Here is a 20614-nt window from a genome sequence, read left to right on the forward strand (position 1 = left end):
CCACAAGTTTACGAAAACACGTTCAAACACTACAAAGGAAGCTGTTCATCTAATTTTAAAAGAAAGAAGATGAGCGGAGGTCATAAGCAGAAGAGGAACTAGACTTAATCATGACAGGTCATTCTGGATCCACAAATGAGGTAACCTTTAAATCTCTAACTCTTTGGAAGAAAGCAATTACAAAAAAGTGGTCACTTTAAGATCAGCATCAATTAGCTGTTAGTCATGAGATACTTTGATCGCTGATGAGTGCTTGCTGTTTAGTTTCACTGATTCTAAAAAATTTAAGATATTTATAAATAGAAAATTACAAAACGCCACAATAAAATATTTAACAACTTTCTCGAAAAAAAAGCTCCCTCAACTCTACGATATACTAAACTCTACGATATACTAAACTCTACGATATACTAAACTCCACGATATACTAAACTCTACGATATACTAAACTCTACGATATACTAAACTCTACGATATACTAAACTCTACGATATACTAAACTCTACGATATACTAAACTCTACGATATACTAAACTCTACGATATACTAAACTCTACGATATACTAAAAGGAACTATGTGACATTACATTATATCTCGCTGGACTTTGTCCTAAATAAATTTACGTTAGAAGTGTGCCTATTCAAAGAGCAACATGCTAGTGTCAACATTGCAAAAGTACTTTACACTCTCAAATCTTGATTTACTAATAAATAAATAAATCATCAAACTGTGTGTTGTTAATTATTCATCAAATATGGCATGTGCTCTATACAACAGTGTGTCTCGCAGTGATCACAAACAACCCTGCACTGTAAAAGACAGTTGAGGGTACCCAGGTACTGAAAGAAGCTTTTCATAAAGCCAGTTGACTTACCACTAGGCTTCATAAATCAACAGTCTTCAGTGCTTTTTCGAAAGATGCTTGTTCCATGTTCGATGTAATTATATCAAAGTACCCACAGTAATCACGGGGTTGATGGTGATGGCTGGAAGAACACCGTGTCTACAGATGAACAGTTCTTACTCTTTGAAGCTATTGTTCCAGTGCTAAAGTTAGTTAAAGAATTATCAATTTTTTTCATCGTCAGACACAGAGATCCGGGTTGACATGTCACTGTGGAAAGTGACTCATCAACTTCATCGCGAAAGAAAAAAAGCAATTCACTCTCAGAGACGCAACCAATCAGTAGAGAATATCTTAAAGGACTTATTATCAGAACTAAATCAAAGATTCCCAGACAAAGGCCGTAAACACCCTGCATTTCACTAGGTTATTACCTTCATCCATTTCCCCGTGGACATATTCAGACTTTTCAAGGCTAACATTAACAGAAGAAAAAACAACGAATGGAAGAAAATTTTCCAGATAGTTAAAAAAAACTAACTAACCCTCCGAAAGACTTGTCTTTAGCTCATAATAAATTTACAAACATACATTTTCGTTTGTTTTTTTTTCTTATCGATATTAAACAAAACAATGCGACTGTTCGATACGAAATGATTCTTTTTATTACTGGTATCTTGTTACATCAAATCAATAATACTGATGGTATCTACATAATTATATAAGCGATACCTTACCATACGAGACCGTATGGTGTAGCATTGCTGTCAGTTGATGGTTATAAAATATTATTACCAAATTAATTATACGTATATATGTTTTTGATTAGGTTGCACTTGGAAGCTATTACCAGGAGCGCCAACTCTCTAGTTATAGCTCTGAAACCTTTAATTCCTTTTTTTAATTTAACAAAAAACTAAAAAAAAACAGTAAATCAACGAACTTACAGTGTAAACGATGTAAATAAAATAACTGCTTAAACAACTTTTATTTGTAATTGATCAGAGTTGATTGCGAATATCAACACAATATCAACAAACATTTTATAGGCGATGAAATAATTTTAGCAGTCAGCAAAGTGTAGGCTTTTTAACTAAGTCATTAACTTTTATACATTTAAAAATTATTTTAAAGAAAATTGTAATCCCTTGGTCACAATAGCAAGACAAAAAGTTATAAAGTGAATATAGGTTATAAATGCAGGTTTTGGGTTTTAAGACCCCTGCTGAGTAAAATAAAAAAAGTTTTTTATTTCAAGCATTTTGACTTGTTCAATTAAATTTATGAGTTATCATCATCATCATTAAAAGATCTTTACAATTTAACAAAACATTCTTTATGAATATTGTAACTTATTTTTTATATAACACTAATTATCAAAATAATGTGATGTAACAAAATGTTCTTAAAAACGTTCTAAACGCGTAAAAATACTTAACTAAATGTAAAAATAAACTTTAATGTAAAACAAGGTGTAATTATTACGATGATGGATACTCTTTTATATATGTATAAAGTAGCACTCACACACAATCCTAGAGAAAATGTATAAAAAAAGAGATTAATATTTAGAAACACTCGATTTTTTTTTGAAGTTATGTAACTTTTTCTGCATTTTTAAAGTGACGTAACGGATACGATGCAGATTATCTTTAAGATAAGTTATCTCTTGAACGGTGCACTTAGGGAGTCAATATTTTGGAAGTAAACGAATATAAATTTTTGCTTTTTGAATATTTTTGAACCCTTTGTTTTCTACTATCTAAACATCAAGCAACTATATCTAGACGCAGCATTTACAGAATATAGATGCAATATCTATAAAAATCGAATGCATAGATTGCTTACATAGAAACCATGGAGACAGATGATAAAGGAACTTTAAAATCATCATTCATTATTTTTAACTAATGAATCTAGTTCCCATTTTTAGAAAACTTCTTTTTTTTTGTCAAATTGATATTTGTATTAATCTTCCTAAACTTTTTTATGGTTCGTTCGCAAAAGTTGCCAAGTGGTCAAATGAAAAACTTTATTAAGCGATGTTTTATATCCTGCTGAGAAATAATTTAATACAAAAAAACTTCGGTCAGGCATCAGGTATGGAAGTTTTAGTTTTCTTGATTCGTATGAAAGGTGCGCGAGCATTTCCAAACCTTTTCATAGTAAGCCGTATGTATACAGGAGCTTTTGTTCCCAAGAAGTTTGAGCAGTTGTGTTTGGACAGCGGCTTCCCAGTAAGACTGCTTTCGAATTCCTTCGCACGGAATTCTCTCCTTAGCTCGTTTATGTTTGGTTATTTCTTATGAGAATTCCGCTTTTTACATCTTGCAGAAAATTGTTGAAAGCATAATTTGCTATGGATTTGTTGTCACCTTTTTTTTTTTTTTTGTATATTTTGTTTAGAAACAATTGCAAAAAAATCATAAAACCTAAAGATGGACACATTGACAAGTAAGAAAAGTTCATTTTTTAGCGTTTGGTGGCTTTTTTCTCAAATTGGTACATAATTAGTTAAATAATTAGATAAACGCATTTAATTTAAGGTTTGAGTAGAAAATATTACATAAAATCATGTCTGTACTTAGATAAGAAAGGGAAGAAAAGTGAAACGTATTTTTTTAGTGTGAAAGAAAAATAGACGTAAAACCAAGAGGAAAACATCTTAAGGTTTGTCATCATAGTGCACATGAGCAATAATTATCAAAATGAACATTTAAAAAAACTTATGAATGTGTTTTTAAAAATTCATTCTAAACCTATATTTTAGCTAGTTTAGTGTTACCATCATAATGGCAACGTTGCCGATATTGTTTTATTGCATCTACGGAGACCTATATATTTTTTCCCTTTTGTTGCAGGGTGATTAAATGCATCTTAGAGATGTATTAATCCATTATTAATAGGTATAACATAAAACTTATTTATAAAAAAACATACTCTCGCTCCTGGGCGAGTTACTACACATTATTTTAAAAATATAAACCTTTTGGAATCCTCAAAAAAAACATCAGTCTGTAATTTATAGTTTTACACAAATTTTATACTTAAGAAAAAATCTTATTAAAAGAGAAGTTTACTGGATACTTCGGTATGTAAAATTATGCTTGATAATTAATTAGAATTTTTTGGAAAAAAAAACTTTTGTAAACAATTTCGTCCATTTTTATTATAAAACCGTTCATTGTTGTTAGGAAGAACTTGAAAAATGTATTATATTGTGATTCCACTAGCTCCAAGAAATTTGTTACATCTTACTCTGTTGGGATCATAATCACTCTAATCACTGCATACAACTACTTACTTTTTTTCTATAGACTTTTTTTCTTTTACAATTTTTTTTCTATTGCTATAACCAGGGCTGTGGAGTCGGAGTCGGAGTCAAGGAGTCGGAGCTCATTTTGACTGGAGTCGGAGTCGGAGTCGGTACAATTTTTCCGACTCCACTCCAGCATAAAAAAATGTATCAAATAAAAAATTTATTAGTGGCTACATTAGAGTTTATTGCATAACAAGAGTTTAGAAAAGTTGTTTTTTCAGAAATTATTTTCTAATAAATACTGTTTAAAGCACTAAGTGGTGGATTATTTGTATCATGGTGATGAAATAGTCAATGTTAACATTTTACTACAGTAAATTTGTTGTTAAAAATTGGTTACTCATGAAGGAGTTGGAGTCGGAGTCGGGAGTCAGAGTCGGAGTCGGTTCATGATAAAAACAAGGAGTCGGAGTCAGAGTCGGAACAGCAGCTTACCGACTCCACAGCCCTGGCTATAACTTTTCTTGTAGCCGACGCGTTGCATAATGGAAAAATATTTGGGAGTAAAATGAAAAAAATCATTTTTTAAACGGCACTGCTGTAACTTGCTTCCGTTGCAAATTGCCCCCCCCCCCTTCCATACAAAATTTAAGTTAAATCAAGAGGAGAAAAAGTGTCCGAAAGTTCACAAACTCATAAAATTTTACTTAAAAAGATAATTTATTCAACCAACCAATATCACAACTGACAAAATCAATTCCTTAAAATGAGTCGGAATCTTTTTATGATAATTAACTTCTTAATATACTTCAACTCAAGCTCTAAAATTTAATAAAAGTAATCTAGCGTAGTTTCTCACTTCCTCCCCGTCCGCACCTAACCCCACCCATCTTCTTTTCAAACGCAAATTATGAAAGATTGTTGTGTATAATAAAGGAAAATTGGTATTCATTTTGACTTTCAGCCTACGAAATTGAGTAATTTAAAACAGGAGAAAATTGAATAGCTCACCGAAACGATAATATTCTCTATTTTCTATGCACAATAAACTTTGTTAATTCAAGCCTTCAATACACAATTAACTGTTACTTCAAGCCTTCAATAAGTTCAACAAGCAAACACTCTTCGGTAAGTTCTTAATGTTGTCAGCATATAATGATGCATATGAAATCCATGATAGAAAATTACAAAAAATCTGCAGATCAGTGGAGGGTGGGTTTAAAACGATGAACAAGAAGCACTTTTTCTTAAAAGATTTTATTCAAATAATTTTTTTTGTTCAGAACAATCTTTTTAAAAAACAAAACTTATTTAATGCAGAAAATGATTTATTCGTATTTTTATTTTATGAATCGCTACAAAAATATTTAAAAATAATAAATTATCGTGAAAGTTGTTATTGGTCCTTTATAGAAACCTTTTTATCAATACGTTATAAAAATGAACTTCGACATCTTTTTGTTTTTCAGTTATTCTTCTTTCTTGTGGGCTGCTCTTATGCCTTTTAATAGCATTAGCATTACATAAATTGTGTAAGCACATACAATTCAAAAATAAGGACGCATTTCTCAAGGGTTCTTTATTGGTAATAAAAAAGAAACAAAGCAGAAAAGAAATTGACTTCAGTTTACCAGTGTCTTATCGAACTCTTATGGCGCAGACTCCCTTTTTACAAAGTGAGAAAACCTATCAAACAGAAGAAAAGGTAAAAAAAATCTAAACATTTCTGCACTGCTTATAATTTTATGAGTTTTTAACGGATGTTTGAACTTTTTAGGATTTCCAACCTCTGATCCCACGCAAAAAATCTTCAACTATTCGTCCTTCGATTTATAATGAGCAAAACTCTCAATTTTCATCATCAGCATCCACAGATGAAAAATTGGTTGAGCTCTTACCAATACAACAATACAAAGATATCCCAACACTCACTACTTTTGAGAAGAAACAACGAAAAATCAGTATTAGTGCGCTTGACCAACTTGCAAAGCAAGGAAAAAGAGGCAACTGATTTCAAAGTTTGTTTCTGGTTGTTACAAAATACTTATTTACTATATTTTAGGTTGAAGCAGCAAAAAACAACAAAATGTTAAAGAGCATCATAAATACTTATAAATACTGGTAAATTTACGAAATAAAATCAAAATTCTTTTTAGTTTCAACTAATGACCTTCGAGATATGACGTTGGTCGAAAATTCATTTGAGGAATCAAACAATAAAATGGAAGAAGAAAATTCGTACACCGAATGTGATAACAAATTACCTTATGCAAGCGAAGAAACAACAAGTTTATGTGGGGATAAGTTTACTATTGACAACACTTTAATTGGTTTAGACCGCCGAAGAATAGCGGATAGACGTTTGATAAATAGCAGTTTACCTTCGCACATTCATGGTAAACGGACGTATAAAAAGTCTGGCAAAATTTCTTTCTCAATAATGTACATCCAACACGAAAAAGTGTTACACGTGGATGTTCTGAGAGCGTACAACATTGCTTCGAAACGAGATCTAGCTGATACTCATCCATTTGTTCGTTTACATTTAATGCCTGGCAAAAGGCAAAAGCAAAACACAAAGTATCAAAAAGCCACCAAAGAACCTTTTTTCAACGAACTAATGGTATTTACAGATATCGAAAAAGAAGCACTGCAAAGTTATCGATTAAAGTTAAGAGTATTGAGCTTTTCAAGACTAAGAAAGAACGATTTACTAGGTGAAGTAGAGATTGCATTAAGTTCAATTGATGTTGAAGCAAAGGAAACTCTTAACTTGGATTTGTTTTTAAAACGTTCAGAAGTAGGTTTTTTTTGTTTTTTGTAATACATACATACATACATACATACATACATACATACATACATACATACATACATACATACATACATACATACATACATACATACATACATACATACATACATACATACATACATACATACATACATACAAGTATTTTCATAAACTTTTTGTTCTTTAATATTTTACTTAGAACTCCTTAGCATCACTGCACGTCTCGTTGTGTCATCAAGCAACTTACAATAAACTTGAAGTTATCGTGAAAGAAGCAAGGCATTTAGCGAAATTTCTCAGTAAAATGTTATTACTTATTTCAATAGCTTTTAGCATTTTACAAAACTTGTTTATGAATTACCTTTTTTTTTTCTTTAAAGGCTCTTACGTTACTGTGTCGTTATTTCGAGAATTATCGATTGAACGTAAAGACACTCTAATAAAACGAAATTGTCGTGATCCTGTTTATGAAGAATCTTTAGAATTCGACATATCAACAGATTACTCTAAACCACTCACAACGTTCACTCTTGTAGCGACTATTAATAGCTTAAGCATAGTAGGGAAAGATGTTGTTATCGGTCACGTGATTTTTAGCCTTACTTCGCCACAAAAATCTGCTGCAGACCATTGGAAACGAGTCCAAGACACTCCCCATCGTCATCACTCTGAATGGCATTCGTTAATTGATCCTGATGAGATATGAATGAGAAATTATGACGTTTAAAGCAGAAGTTAGAATTTGAAACACCTTACTAAGTTTTTTTTTTTCAAGAAATTTTATAGATGAGTGTCTCAAACTTTTTGAAACTCACGCACCTCTGTACACCTCACTACAGCTGTATTTTATATTCCTTCGTCCTTTTCGGAAAAAAAAGGATTTTTGCTTCGCCGCAAAAAAAAAAAGTGTTAAGTACAGTTGTTTGCTATAAGCAAAAAACTCAAAAGAAATTCACAAAAAGTTGACAAAAATTCATATTTAACGATAAAACTTTAAAGTCCCAAAAAGAGAAAAGTAATTTTTCATCTTTGTTGTAATTTGGTGACAAAAGAAAATAAGTAAAATCATTGTCTCATCCGTCTCTTCATTCTCATAAAAGACGTCTCTTCATAAATTTTCATATTGTCGGCATTGCAAGCTCCTCAATACTCGACAGATAAGACAAATGGTGAGGGTTTTTGATAATTTGCCTCACCCAGAATAATGGCTCCTTATGGTCTAAAATTTTCATTAAGAAAATAAATATACTTATGCAGCACATTTTAAAAGAAAACAGATTTTTCAGTTTAAAAACTTATACTTTAAATGAATTTCCTTACCAAAAAGTATTACCTACCAACATTTAGTTGGATTATCAATAGAATCCATTTTATTTACAATATTGAAAATCCATGATGGCAGTTTTGAGAAAGTTGGAGCCAAAACAAGTATAACTTTGACAAAATTTTTACCCATTTTCTTCTTCCGCTTCTATCGAACTCTTTTCTCTTTCTGTCCGTCCATCTATCTCCATTTTTGAGCTTTTTGTAATTTTCTACTATTATTTGTTTTTTCGTTGTTTTCTTATCATTTACGTGACAGGATACATAATTCCGTGAGTAAGTTTTTTCCAAATCACTATATTTTTCCTTAAAATAGGATTCAAATAATTTGCAGTTTACCTGTTCACTTATTACCTACAACTCATAGTTTAAAATATTAGGTCTTATAGTAACATAAATATACATATATATACATACATACATATATATATATATATATATATATATATATATATATATATATATATATATATATATATATATATATATATATATATATATATATATATATATATATATGTATATATATAGCCTATTAAGAAATTTGAGTACTTTTTTTACTAGCTGTACTCCCCATTTGAGAAGTCCAATGGTTACAAATACTATGGTTACTAATAATAGTTTATACCACAGTTAATACTAAGAATAGTTTAACAGTTCAACAGCTCTCATATTATTGTTCAATGGATTAGTAATGACAAGTTCTGTGAGGAAAAACAAAACATCTGAAAGCATATCAATGAGCAAGAAAAAAACTTCGAAAGAAATAACTTGAAAAACAAAGATTTCTGTACAGAAAACCAAGAAGTGGGTAGAAAAGGGAAGGACTGATTTATGGCAATAAGATATTTTTGGATTAGACATTCAGGAGATTTGCTGGAAAAGAAATTTTCGAACGTCAAAAAATTACTTTCTTGAACTTGCTAATGACATACATGCTATTACAAGCTCCAAACCAAACTGCCAAAGTATCGTTATTTGACAACAGAAAAAAAAACTAGCTTTTGAAATTTAAAAGGAAACTGGTTAAGGATAGGTTTCCTCTGGCTGGCTGTTAATACTTTTGGCATTCATCAATTATATAAAAAAAATAAAACTTTTAACATTCATCAATTATATAAAAAAAATAAAACTATTGGCATTCAATCGTTTCAATAAAATAATTCAAACCAAGTTGTTGGCTGGTTTTGAATTAATCCTAACAACTTGATCAGGGAACCAGCCCATTAACTGATTTCTAAATGAAAAAGTATCAAAAATGTACTACAGGTCAATTAACATTAGTGATGGAAGGTTTATAGCGCTAAAATTGTTTCCAATTAAGGTGGTTGACTGCTAAAAAAAAATTTTTTAAATCTGACATTATTCCAATTGATTTTCTCATTTTAAACACGATAAATAGGATTAAAAAAAAAAAAATTTTTTTTTTTTTTCCTCTTTCTAATTTTTGGGCAAATTTAAGTGTTTTTAGGCCTAAAAAGTGCAAAGTTCTTGGAAAAGATATCTCAAAAAGTAAAATATATCAAGTCTCAAAATTTTACAGTTGTGTACCTTTTAAGTAGATAAATGTCCTGAGATAAACAAAAAATTTGAATCTTTTTCAATTTCGATGCACCATAAGCTTTTTCTATGCGTCTAAATTTAGGCCAAATTCCTGACCCCAAAACAGCCCAAAAAATTTAATTTTAATTTTTATCCAAAATTTCTTTATCTCAGGACATAAAGCTCATAAAAATGAACATCTGTACAAAATTTCAAATCAATTGGACAAATACAGCTCCCGCAATCTTATCCAGAATATGAAAAACTTTACAACAGAGAAAAATGCAAATAAAACTTTATATTTTGAAAATACAAATATATTAACACTTGAAAACAGGTTAAAACCCCCCCCCCCCCTTTTCATATAATGTTCCTTCTTCATCATTGTGCTTATCATCAAACCCCTTCCTTGTTGCTCTAAGCTTTTTTCTTTGTTTTTTAAACTTTTCAGATGATTTTATGTCCATAAGCTTTTCACGTAGCACATCACTATTTTGAAAACCGTTTTTAATAAAATGTCCTGGTAAAATTCCTAAACTGTGAAGAACATTTATCATACCAGTTTTACCATCATTAAACTGTATGACAGCAGATGCAACACTAATTTCAAGTGTTGACCTACCCACGTACACATTTTTTGGGCATTTTGTCCAAATTACATTATTGAGTGATTCATTTGCATTCTGTGTTTCTCCATCAAGACATCTTTTTAATAACTTGTTTGCACCAAGATCTTTGTGTGAAAAAATAGGTTTTATAATTTCACAAACAGCTTCTGGAATGTTTATACTGTTTTTATAAGTCAAAGTTTGATTAATCTTGTCCCTTTGATATTTACACCACGAATCGCTAGTACGAGGACAATACTTATGGCGTTCTTCATCGCTGCTGCTTTCAGAACAGTGATGAATTAGTCCTGCTATGGATTTTTTCATGCCATACAAATTCCCTTTGTTTTGTCGTATACTCATTCCATAATAGTTTTGCAATGTATTAATGACTTTATCTGTCATCCTTCCTTTTCCAGTAAGTCTTTTACCATCTTTTAAAACTTTTCCCTTGTACAATACTTTAAGAGAGCGTAAACGAGACCCAACTCTTTTTTGAACATGACTGACACATTCACTTTTTTCAATTTTATACCCTGGGTAAACATTATTACTTTCTATATTTTGGTAAGACTTACTGTCACCATCACCACAGTATTTTGTATAACGCAGTTTGTTAAAAACAGTTGATCGTTTAAATATTTGCAATGCCCCAATAGCTTCCATTGCACCTGCACTACCTTTGTGATTAATTGGGCAAATATGTGATTCTACCCAGTCATTGTATCCCGGTATATCTTTGTTTCTCTGCCAATATTGGCAACTTTTACAATCCTTTATGAGAGTTTGAGTGTCAACACACTTCCCATTACTAATAGCTGTAACAACACCGTTCAGCGAGGAAAAACCGTGTCGCTGCCACGTTCCATCAACACTTACAGTAACATTTTTTATATCAGGGTCACCAATAGTAGACTCACTTGTACGTTGTGCTTGTGCAGCTGCTCGCTTCATTGAATCTTGGGCAACTTTGATATAAGACGAATGCAATTTATAGACAATGTTATTGTATGTTTTTTTTGCATTGGTGGTGGACTGTTTATTATGTTACAAAAACTTTCCATTGCAGCATAACCTTTTCCAATTTCTCTGAAAGCTACACACATTCTGATATTAATGTCAAACGATTTCATGCCTTGTGTTTCATTATCACTGTTTTTTTCAATTTTTTTTGAGGTAAAAAAATCATTTTGCCATTGACATTTTTTTGCAGTGCAAGACAAAACAAGTTGATGTGAAAATCCTTTCTTTCTTGATAAATCATTATTCAATTTTATTAAAGATTGGCATTTTGGACAAGAACCAACAAGATTTAAAATTGAACTCAAGACATCAGAATTAAATATAATGTAACATTCAGGATTACTATCTTGACTAATACTTGGAGTATCAGAAGTAGGTAAATTTAACTTTTCAGCAGATGCTGATTTGCTTGAAGAAGTATTTGTTAGAGATGTATTATTTGATGTATTATTTAAACTTGAAGTAGTATATTCAGAAGTCAAGTGAATTTTATTCGCAAGTAATCTATAACATTTACGTTTTTTGCTTTTAGACTTATTTCTTCTTTCTGCAGAACCCATGTTGATAGTATGCACTTTTATCGAGTTAATATATAGTAATAAACCAACGTTGTTCTTTCACACCATGTCATTTAACAACAACGTTGTTCTTTCACACCATGTCATTTAAACATAGAAAAACAAAAAACAAAGAAGTAGCTATTGGTTTGAGTGCTTAGATTTTGTAAAATTTAGTTAAAATTGCCTTATTTTGACGTTGCTATGAGCGTTGCTAGGGGAAGCAGAATCACCCTACTAAGTTTAAACTGTTTTTTTAGGCCTTTTTATGTTTTTTTGTAAAATAATATGTATGTTTTTAAAAACAGCAATAGTTAAAGTTTTTAACTAATCAACTTTTGAAAAACTACTTTTTTCAATGTTTTTTAGCAGTCTACCACCTTAAGTGTGTCCAAACTCATATTTTACTACTAAAGAGTTGCGCAAAAATTTAGCAACCTCAGTTAAAAAAGGTATTCTCTATAAAAATTTATTTCTGCGTACAGATTAAACTATTTATAATTTTATGTGAAGGCCCTTATTTTCAAGGCAAGAAGTAGCACGCCTAGGCAATGAATCAAACAGCCTTAAACAGTAAACTGTAATTTCTTCTATTTAGACATACTAGATGTCGATTATAGCTTCTTTTAATTAGAAGATAGTAATAAAGGTTAGTAAATGCTTTAAATTATGGTTGTACTTCTAATTAAATTTGTTGTGAAGTCACAATCTGTGATCTGCTTAAAACATTTTGAGAAAAAAATAAAACATAAGGATTTATGTAGGTCAAGTCACAATCTATGGTCTGCTTAAGACATTTTGAGAAAAAAATAAAACATAGGGGAGTACCAGCAAAACGATTTCGTTTGCTGTATAGCCTGAAGCCTGTTCCTACAATATAACCTGCTAGCATAGCAACTGCTTCTCTTCCAGTTATATCTGGACCAAGAAAATCACCAGCTAGAGGAATATTTCAAGAAGATGAATAACAGAGATTTTTATCAAATGATATTATTGAAGATGTTAATTCCCTTTTAGCTGCTGACTCACCAGCAGGATATTTATTTTCCAAATTTGATGATTGTATGGTGTTCCATAAACTTAGACTAGCCTAGTTTTTTCGATTTAAGCAGGATGGAAGGCTGTATATTTAAGTAGGCCATGCGACTTATAATATGCTTATAATAACGCTTTAAAAAATAAAAGGATCTTTGTGCACGTAGATCTCACCATTTAAATTAAGGTCTATAAAAATTAACTTTCTTCCCTCATTCAGTACGATGCTCACTTGCTAGACTATGTAGGTCAGTTTGTAAAATTTTTTGCGAACCACACAAGACGGGGTTTTATTATACTTTTTAAAATAAGTAACTTCTTAATAAAACCTTTCAGGTTTTATTAAGATCCAGTCATTAGAGAAAAAACAAAATTTAGGAGACAGGGAATTTATTGAATGGTACCAGCATTTGAGGCTATTCTTGGCCATAATTCAGCACACTCTTTTGCAACTGGTCCAGTAATTGCTGAGCCTAAAGCAATGAAGTATGAATCAGGATTAGGTACAAAAAATAATTTGTGATTTTTATGTAGCATATGAACAATATTAATATTGAGCAAATAATAAGTATTTTAAAAATATTGTAGATAAGATGATAAAATATAGACAATGGTCAATTTAAGCATTAAATATTTAGACAAAATTGACATATGGGCTGCAATAGTGGTACTTTACATTATCATAACAAAAACCTCTATAAAATCTTTAGCTTTAAGTAAAAAAAAAATAAGAAGAATATAGATACCTTTCATTTCACCTTTGTTATTCACAATAACACCAGCATTATCTATAAAATAACAGAGATTCAATTCGTAATAGCAACATAAGACAACTTGTTTTCATAATTCGCTTAAGAAAAAGTTGATAGACTAACATTTGTTTTTGTTTCAGCTTAATGAATTGACTTAATTTCAAGACTTTAGTTGAAAAATTTAAATTACCTTCAAAGTAGATAAAAACACCATTCTTTCTGCGAAATGGTTTTCGTTGTCGTATAACTACTCCCAACATAACTAAAGAAATTATTTATGCTTTTAAGCTTTTTTTCTTTTTCTTTTCCCAAAATAAAAATGATAAAAGACAGGAAAAAGTCATTGCAATAGCATCAGGAGATCACAGAAATTTTCATCATAATTGTACAGAGGATTGACAGATAAATACTCATCATTTGCTAATTGCATTTTAAAAATTAGAGTAGTTAAAGCCTTTGTATATTCATCTCACCTGACTAGATAAATAAAAAATTGACCAAAAGTGCAAAAATATTAAAATCCCTAATGATAACAATATTATTTTAATAAAACAATCTATTTAAATACCAAGCCTCAAAAACCACTTTTGTGTCAAGTAGTAACTTAGCTGGTTATTGTTATCTTTGCTCATTACCTGTCTAATTTGCATAAATAAAACAAAGATTTTATAAATAATTTTGTGCTTCAGAGTTTTGATGGTTAGAAAATTCATTTCAATCAGAACTACAAAAAGGACAGGTGAAGGTTTTTTTTAAGTTAAAAAATAAACATACATTAGCCTCTTTTTTACATAAAAAAAATTGACTAAAAATCCATTATAAAAAGAAGGAAATAAAGGGAAAAAATCTAAATATTCATAAAGATGAAAAACTAGATTCATATTTAAATAAAAATACTAATCAGCTTTGTTTCATGGTGCAGATCAAAAAGCTGATGTGCAAGTGAAGCAGTATAACTAATACAATTATTTTGCACTAAATAGGTGAAATATTGGTGGACAAAACCAGATGTTTTTTCAAACACTAAAAAGGACTTTAATTGACATTAAAATAAATTATAATATTATGCTGATTTAAGATGTGTCAGTCAGAAACATAATTGTTTCATGTTATTAGGAAAAAATAACAGTAAGAAAGAAAAGAAAGTGGTTAATTAGTCTTTTACAGATAAATTTATCTTTCACAGATATAATTAAGCATGTCGATTTACAATCATGTTAAAATTTAAAACTTTACAATTTTAATGATTGACTAGTATTTTATTTATTTTCAACACATAAGTAGTATGTTTTTTAAAACATTTTCAATGTAACGAACTATACAAATTCTAGCACATAAGAAATACTTACCTTTTTTTCTGAGTTCTGGTTTTCCCTTTTTGATTGAAGTAACAAACATATCTCCACAAGTAGCAGATGGGAGACGGTTAAGTCTACCTTTAATTCCACTAACAGCAATTACAAACATGTTCTTTGCTCCAGTGTTATCTGCACAGTTCATGACTGCTCCAACTGGGAGGGCAAGAGACATTCTAAATTTTCCACCAACCCTACCTCCAGCTACAAGAAAAGACACAACTAAGTAATATTGCCATTCATATACAAACGCTTGCTTATTTAAAAAATTCCATAGCAATAACAGATGGTAAAGATATTTCCAGCTTGAAAATAACTTAAACTATAAGTGGTTACCTCTTTTGGCCGACATTTTGGCAATCAACTACTAAAAGAAAGTATAAGATTCGGCAAATTACTAGAGGCATCTTTTGACGGACGGTGTAGGAACTAGTAAAAAAAAATTTTTTTGTGGAATTCGAAAAAATAAACATTTACCCAATTAGGCTATATGTATATACATTTTTTTTTTTAAAAAAATCAAGTCCTAATTTAGATCATTGCTAGCATATAAAAATAAATTAAAATTACCATGCAATAGCCAACCTGAAACTTATTTAATTGAATGCAACTGCTTAAAAAAATACGTTGGCAAAACGAAGTTAAAAATTAGAACTTGAACTAAGTAACATCAAAAAAGTTGAAATGAGGACAAACATAGTCAATCTGCAATAGCCACACATAGAAACTTTTGTTCGGAATGAATGGCGTTTATATATATATATATATATATATATATATATATATATATATATATATATATATATATATATATATATATATATATATATATATATATATATATATATATATATATATAAAAGCTTTATATGCTTAGTTTGATTTTCTTTGCAGTTGCTATCCACTCTTCCATCTTTTTAATTAATCTAATTAATGGGTAATTGATATTTTGTAAACTGATAATTTTATATCAGAAGTTTTATAATCAGAACCTAAATCCTAAATTTATTCACAAAGAAACTTCGGCGAAATGAAATGCATATACATTGACTTAAGTTTAGATGTAGGCGAGCTTAAAGCTTGGTTTCCAATAGTTGTAGGAATGTTGTACAACAGTTGTACAACAACTTTGTTTTACAATGGAAATATTTTCTAGTGTAAGTTGCACAACTTAACGTTGGTTGTGCAACAAATTTTATGTTGTACAACTACGAATGTGAGTCTTGAAAAAAATCTATTTCTGCAACAGTATTTTGTTTTTTGTGCAAAACGTTCAATTTAATTTTTTTTTGGAAACCACTCATTAACTGTTGTACAACAACATTTACAAAATATCGCCATTTTTTACAAAGCATGGTGAAGGCTTCATCTTGTGTGTTAGAAAAAATCTCTAATGCAGATTTTATGAACGAAGTTCAAAAATTTCCAGTATTGTATGACAAGTCTGATAAGGAGTTTAAATACAAATGGAAAAAGAGAAATGCATGGGAAGGTATTGGTTGTCTGTCAAACTAATCTGCTAATTAAGTGGAAGAAAAGTATAAAAGCATTCGAAGTAGTTATGGAAGGTGGCTGAAATCAAAAAGAAGTATCCCATCAGGTTCTGGAAAGAATTTAGCTCCACCTCAGTTTCTTCAGCTCGATTGGCTAAATACTTTAAAGAACATCGTGAAACAACATCGAATATTTATTTACCTTCTGAATTCTGATTAAAAACAACGAATTTGGAGGAAAACGTTGAGGTGGTTTGTGAGCAAGTAGAAAATATTCATCATCCATTAAACAATGAGCTAAATAATCATTTATCTAAAGATGTGACTGAAAAAAATGATTGTATAAATTCTTGTGTGCAAGTAGAGTTAAGTGAATCGGCTCATACTAATAACAAAACTAATAGAAAACGAAAAAAAATAGATTCTGATGATTTACTTGACAAAACTTCAGTGAAAACAATAGAAATAATTATCTCCAATATTGAAAATCCGACTGAAGAAGAGCGGAATGAAGATTATTTATGAAATCATTAATTCCAAAGCTAAAGCGGTTAAACAACTATTCCAAAGCTAAAGTTAAAATACAAGCACTTCTTCACAAATTAGAGTTTCCAGATAAAGGTGAAACAATCTAGCCTCTCTGTTTAACCTTTTAATGTGAATAAATAATAAGGGTCTGCGTCTCGTTATTTATTTAAATCGAGACGAGACGAGACGATCCTAAAAGTTTTGTCCCGATTAGCAACAAATATCGAGACGATTTTCAATTTTCAGTCGAAATCCGGGACGATACCGAGACGAGACGAGATGTCCCGGACAAAAAAGGAGCTTTACAATTTCCCGGAATTTACATCTTTTTAACGAGACATAACGAGACATAACGAGATATACTAGTTAATCTTTAATGTGAAATTTAAATAATGAATTTCTGACACAATTACCATTATTTATTTCAGCTGCTATTATTGATATTGTTATACCATCTACATAAACACAGCTTTACAAAAGTTAATGGTAGCAACTGAAATCAGGGGGAAAAAAATATTTTTGGGATAGTATTTAACTTTTTCCACTAAAATATCGTGTAAGAAGTGGATAAATATATGTCCAAGGGCTAAGTTTCTGATCATTTAATATTGTTTACCGCCGAGGTCAGTATTCACTTCTAATGCAAGAGTTTGTTTTACACTCATATTTAAGGGAAAGATTTTATCCAAAGTGTCTTCAACTTTTTTGATCTATAAAACGTTTGACTTTTTTTAAAAAGTGTACTTTTTGCAGAGACTAACAAGAGAGCATGATGTTCAATACCTAGTTCTTTTATTTTTTCTCTTTTCCTTTGCTCTCTAAGGACCACCCATTGTTTATGGGGTTTTCCAGAACCAAAATGGCTACTTTTATTGGTCATAAGATTTTCTTGAAGCCATTGGTCTTCTTTTTCTATAAAAGGATCATAATTTCTACCACATTGTTTTAGTTTTTTTCTTCACTTTTGAAATAAATCTATCTAAAGTAGCAGTAATTTATGTTCTATTTGCTAATTTCTTCAGTTTTATTTGATTTCGTTAAGAAAATCCTTCCAAAATGGTAATTTATCCACTCCTAATTCACGTATATTCGGGATAAGATCTAACCTTTTTGTTGTTATTGTTTTTAAAATCATTAATATATATCAGAAACATTTTTAAGTACTCTGTATCATTTTTCACTTTACACTGTTTAACATTTTATGTTATAACTTCTTTGACAATTACCACATTACGTTTCCTATAATGTTTAAGTAAATAATGTTACTTGTATATTATACAGGAAATATTGAAGTTGTTAAGTAATGCTATTTCAAATATCTAGCACCTCTTGAATAGTAAATCATTATTCAAATTAAAACATTTAAACAAATTTCTAAGTAGCATATGATGATAAAAATGTTTCTTGAAACTATATTTGATATGTTGAAACAAGTCATACAAGTAAAAAACTCAAATTCAAGATACAAGTAAAAAACTCAAATTCAAAAAATATATAAAGTTACAAGATTATCTTCAAAGTAAATATAGACTTAGATTAAAAGTTCTCCATTTTTACAAAATAAAAAATCTCTCATTTTTTAAATTTCTTTGAAAATAATATTAAAATTTTTAACTTCTTTTAACCATAAATTGTAAAATATAAGTTTTATTAAAAAACTGTTTTTACTTTGTAAATAAATGATCATTCTAATTTAACATTATTTAAAAAAGAGCACTATATTTACCAAAAAACTGTGAGGGTTTTAGTGCCATTTTTTTGCTGTTTTGAGTCACTGTGCGTCATTTCTGGCTGGCAAAACAAACTTGTTTGGCAAAAAATTTTCTTCACTGCGAAAGCGCGAGTAAGATATCTAGTTAATATTAAGGGTCTGCGTCTCGTTATTTTTTTCCAGGAAACTTCTCGTCTCGTTACGCTTTTCCCGGTTCATTTCAAGAAAACGATTCCGAGACGCAGACCCTTAGTTAATATAATTGATCTGTCTCGTAACGTTTCGTTATTATCCGGGACACAGTTTTTAAATTCCGAGAAAAAAATTATGTCCCGATTTATAACTTTATTCCGGGATAATTGTTTCCTTTGTCTCGTTATTTTTTTCCGGGAAATTTCTCGTCTAGTTACGCGGTTCCCGGTTCATTTCGAGAAAACGATTCCGAGACGCAGACCCTTAATAAATAATGTAAATATTTTAGTCTAGCTTACTATTTTGTTAATCCAATTGATGTGAAAAACTACATATTTTAAATAAAATCATGGAAGTATAATATTCGTCTCTTATTAACTTTTAAGTAACTATTGGGGCATATCTAAAACTTAAAAAAAAAAAAAAAAAAAGGATAGTTTTGTTAAATATATCATGTTGTCATTTAAAAGTAAGTTTATTAAAAAATATTAAATTTACTCTAGTTGTTAAATAGATTGTAGCCACATGATTGAACATAGCCCAATTGCCAAGAAAGACTCCCTTTACATGAACTAAAGTAATCTTTAAAAGTATTTCTTACTGCAATTACATAAAAAGCAGAATTATTACTTTTTGATTTCATTAACAATGGTTTAAGTGCAAATATATCATCTCCAACAAGGACTGGTGGAACTTTAGGATCGATTTCAGAAATTTATGGTAAATAAAAACTTCCCTTATTAAATGCTCTACAAAATGTGCTTGCATTTAAAATAGTACCATCATTATCCCTTCCATAAGCCCCAATATCAACCATTGTAAAACAATATTTAGTATCACAAATGGCTAATAAAATCATGCAGTAAAATCCTTTGTGATTGTAAAAAGAAGAACCTGATTTTGCAGGAGCCTCAATGTATACATGCTTTCCATCAATAGCTCCTATAGATTGTGTAAAATTCCAATTCTGATAAAACTCTTTAATTATATTTTGCTATTTTTTTATGTTATTTGGGGCTCTAAAAAATATTTTTTTGAGAACTTCTCATATAGCACAACAAGTTTCGGACTTTCAACAAGTTTGAAGATCCGATTAATTACAAGAGGTGTTCAAGTCTGTCAGGAGTCATTCTTACGTATCGATAAAAAAATTCCCTATCAAATAGCATCATTTCTTGCACCAAAGAACTAAACGCACCTTGCTTAACGCGTTTTTTAAATAGTTCTCTGACCCAAAACTTATGCTTTCTTTTTTTTACGCTTTTTCGGCGTCTTAAAATTAAGAGTATAACAAAAAGTCGATAATATAGAAAAAGATTTTTTTTTATGACGGCAATTTTTTGTTTGTTTACACTGTTTTTTTGAAAAAGTTTTGCGCTTATTCAATGCAATGGAAAAACCTTTCCCTTTCCCTTCAGCCTTACCCATCAAACCTTCCCCTTACCCTTTCCACCAAATATTAACAACTGATGAATACTGCTCTGCTTAGAATTTTATATATGTTGGAAAATTCTCAAGCATGCTTTTACATTCCGAACAGTAGTCAATTTCGTGGCAAAGTAATTGAAGTAATGGTAAAAATTAACTGTTATAAAAT

General features: G+C 30.1%; 2 protein-coding genes and 1 pseudogene across 5 annotated transcripts; 2 read left to right on the top strand and 1 right to left on the bottom strand.

Annotated features, from left to right (window-relative positions):
* Positions 1–2755: 2755 nt before the first annotated feature.
* LOC145190462 (synaptotagmin-11-like) lies at positions 2756–7653 on the top strand. 4 transcript variants are annotated; one of them, XM_090091261.1, is made up of 7 exons: positions 2756–2945; positions 3252–3299; positions 5574–5809; positions 5882–6122; positions 6261–6904; positions 7098–7197; positions 7279–7653. In XM_090091261.1, exons 5-7 carry the CDS (start codon positions 6284–6286, stop codon positions 7602–7604), a joined length of 1047 nt encoding a protein of 348 aa, XP_089947387.1. In that variant the 5' UTR covers positions 2756–2945; positions 3252–3299; positions 5574–5809; positions 5882–6122; positions 6261–6283; the 3' UTR covers positions 7605–7653. The 4 variants fall into 4 exon arrangements, with proteins under 4 accessions (XP_089947387.1, XP_089947388.1, XP_089947386.1 ...); XM_090091260.1 differs by having other exon boundaries at positions 2758–2945; positions 5882–6107; XM_090091262.1 differs by lacking the exon at positions 5574–5809.
* A 5706-nt stretch (positions 7654–13359) lies between these two features.
* Positions 13360–15536, bottom strand: LOC145190342 (large ribosomal subunit protein uL14-like). The gene is made up of 5 exons (XM_090090256.1): positions 15430–15536; positions 15088–15297; positions 13929–14000; positions 13733–13774; positions 13360–13459 (listed from the first exon to the last, which is right to left on the bottom strand). The coding sequence occupies exons 1-5, from the start codon at positions 15443–15445 to the stop codon at positions 13377–13379; spliced, it is 423 nt and encodes a 140-aa protein (XP_089946382.1). The 5' UTR covers positions 15446–15536; the 3' UTR covers positions 13360–13376.
* A 910-nt stretch (positions 15537–16446) lies between these two features.
* On the top strand, positions 16447–17221 carry LOC149886836 (uncharacterized; annotated as a pseudogene).
* Positions 17222–20614: the final 3393 nt, after the last annotated feature.

Source organism: Hydra viridissima, unplaced genomic scaffold, assembly GCF_058129835.1.
Source record: "Hydra viridissima isolate aposymbiotic clone 2 unplaced genomic scaffold, HvirCarnegie_v1 scaffold_6, whole genome shotgun sequence".
Lineage (NCBI taxonomy): Eukaryota > Metazoa > Cnidaria > Hydrozoa > Anthoathecata > Hydridae > Hydra > Hydra viridissima.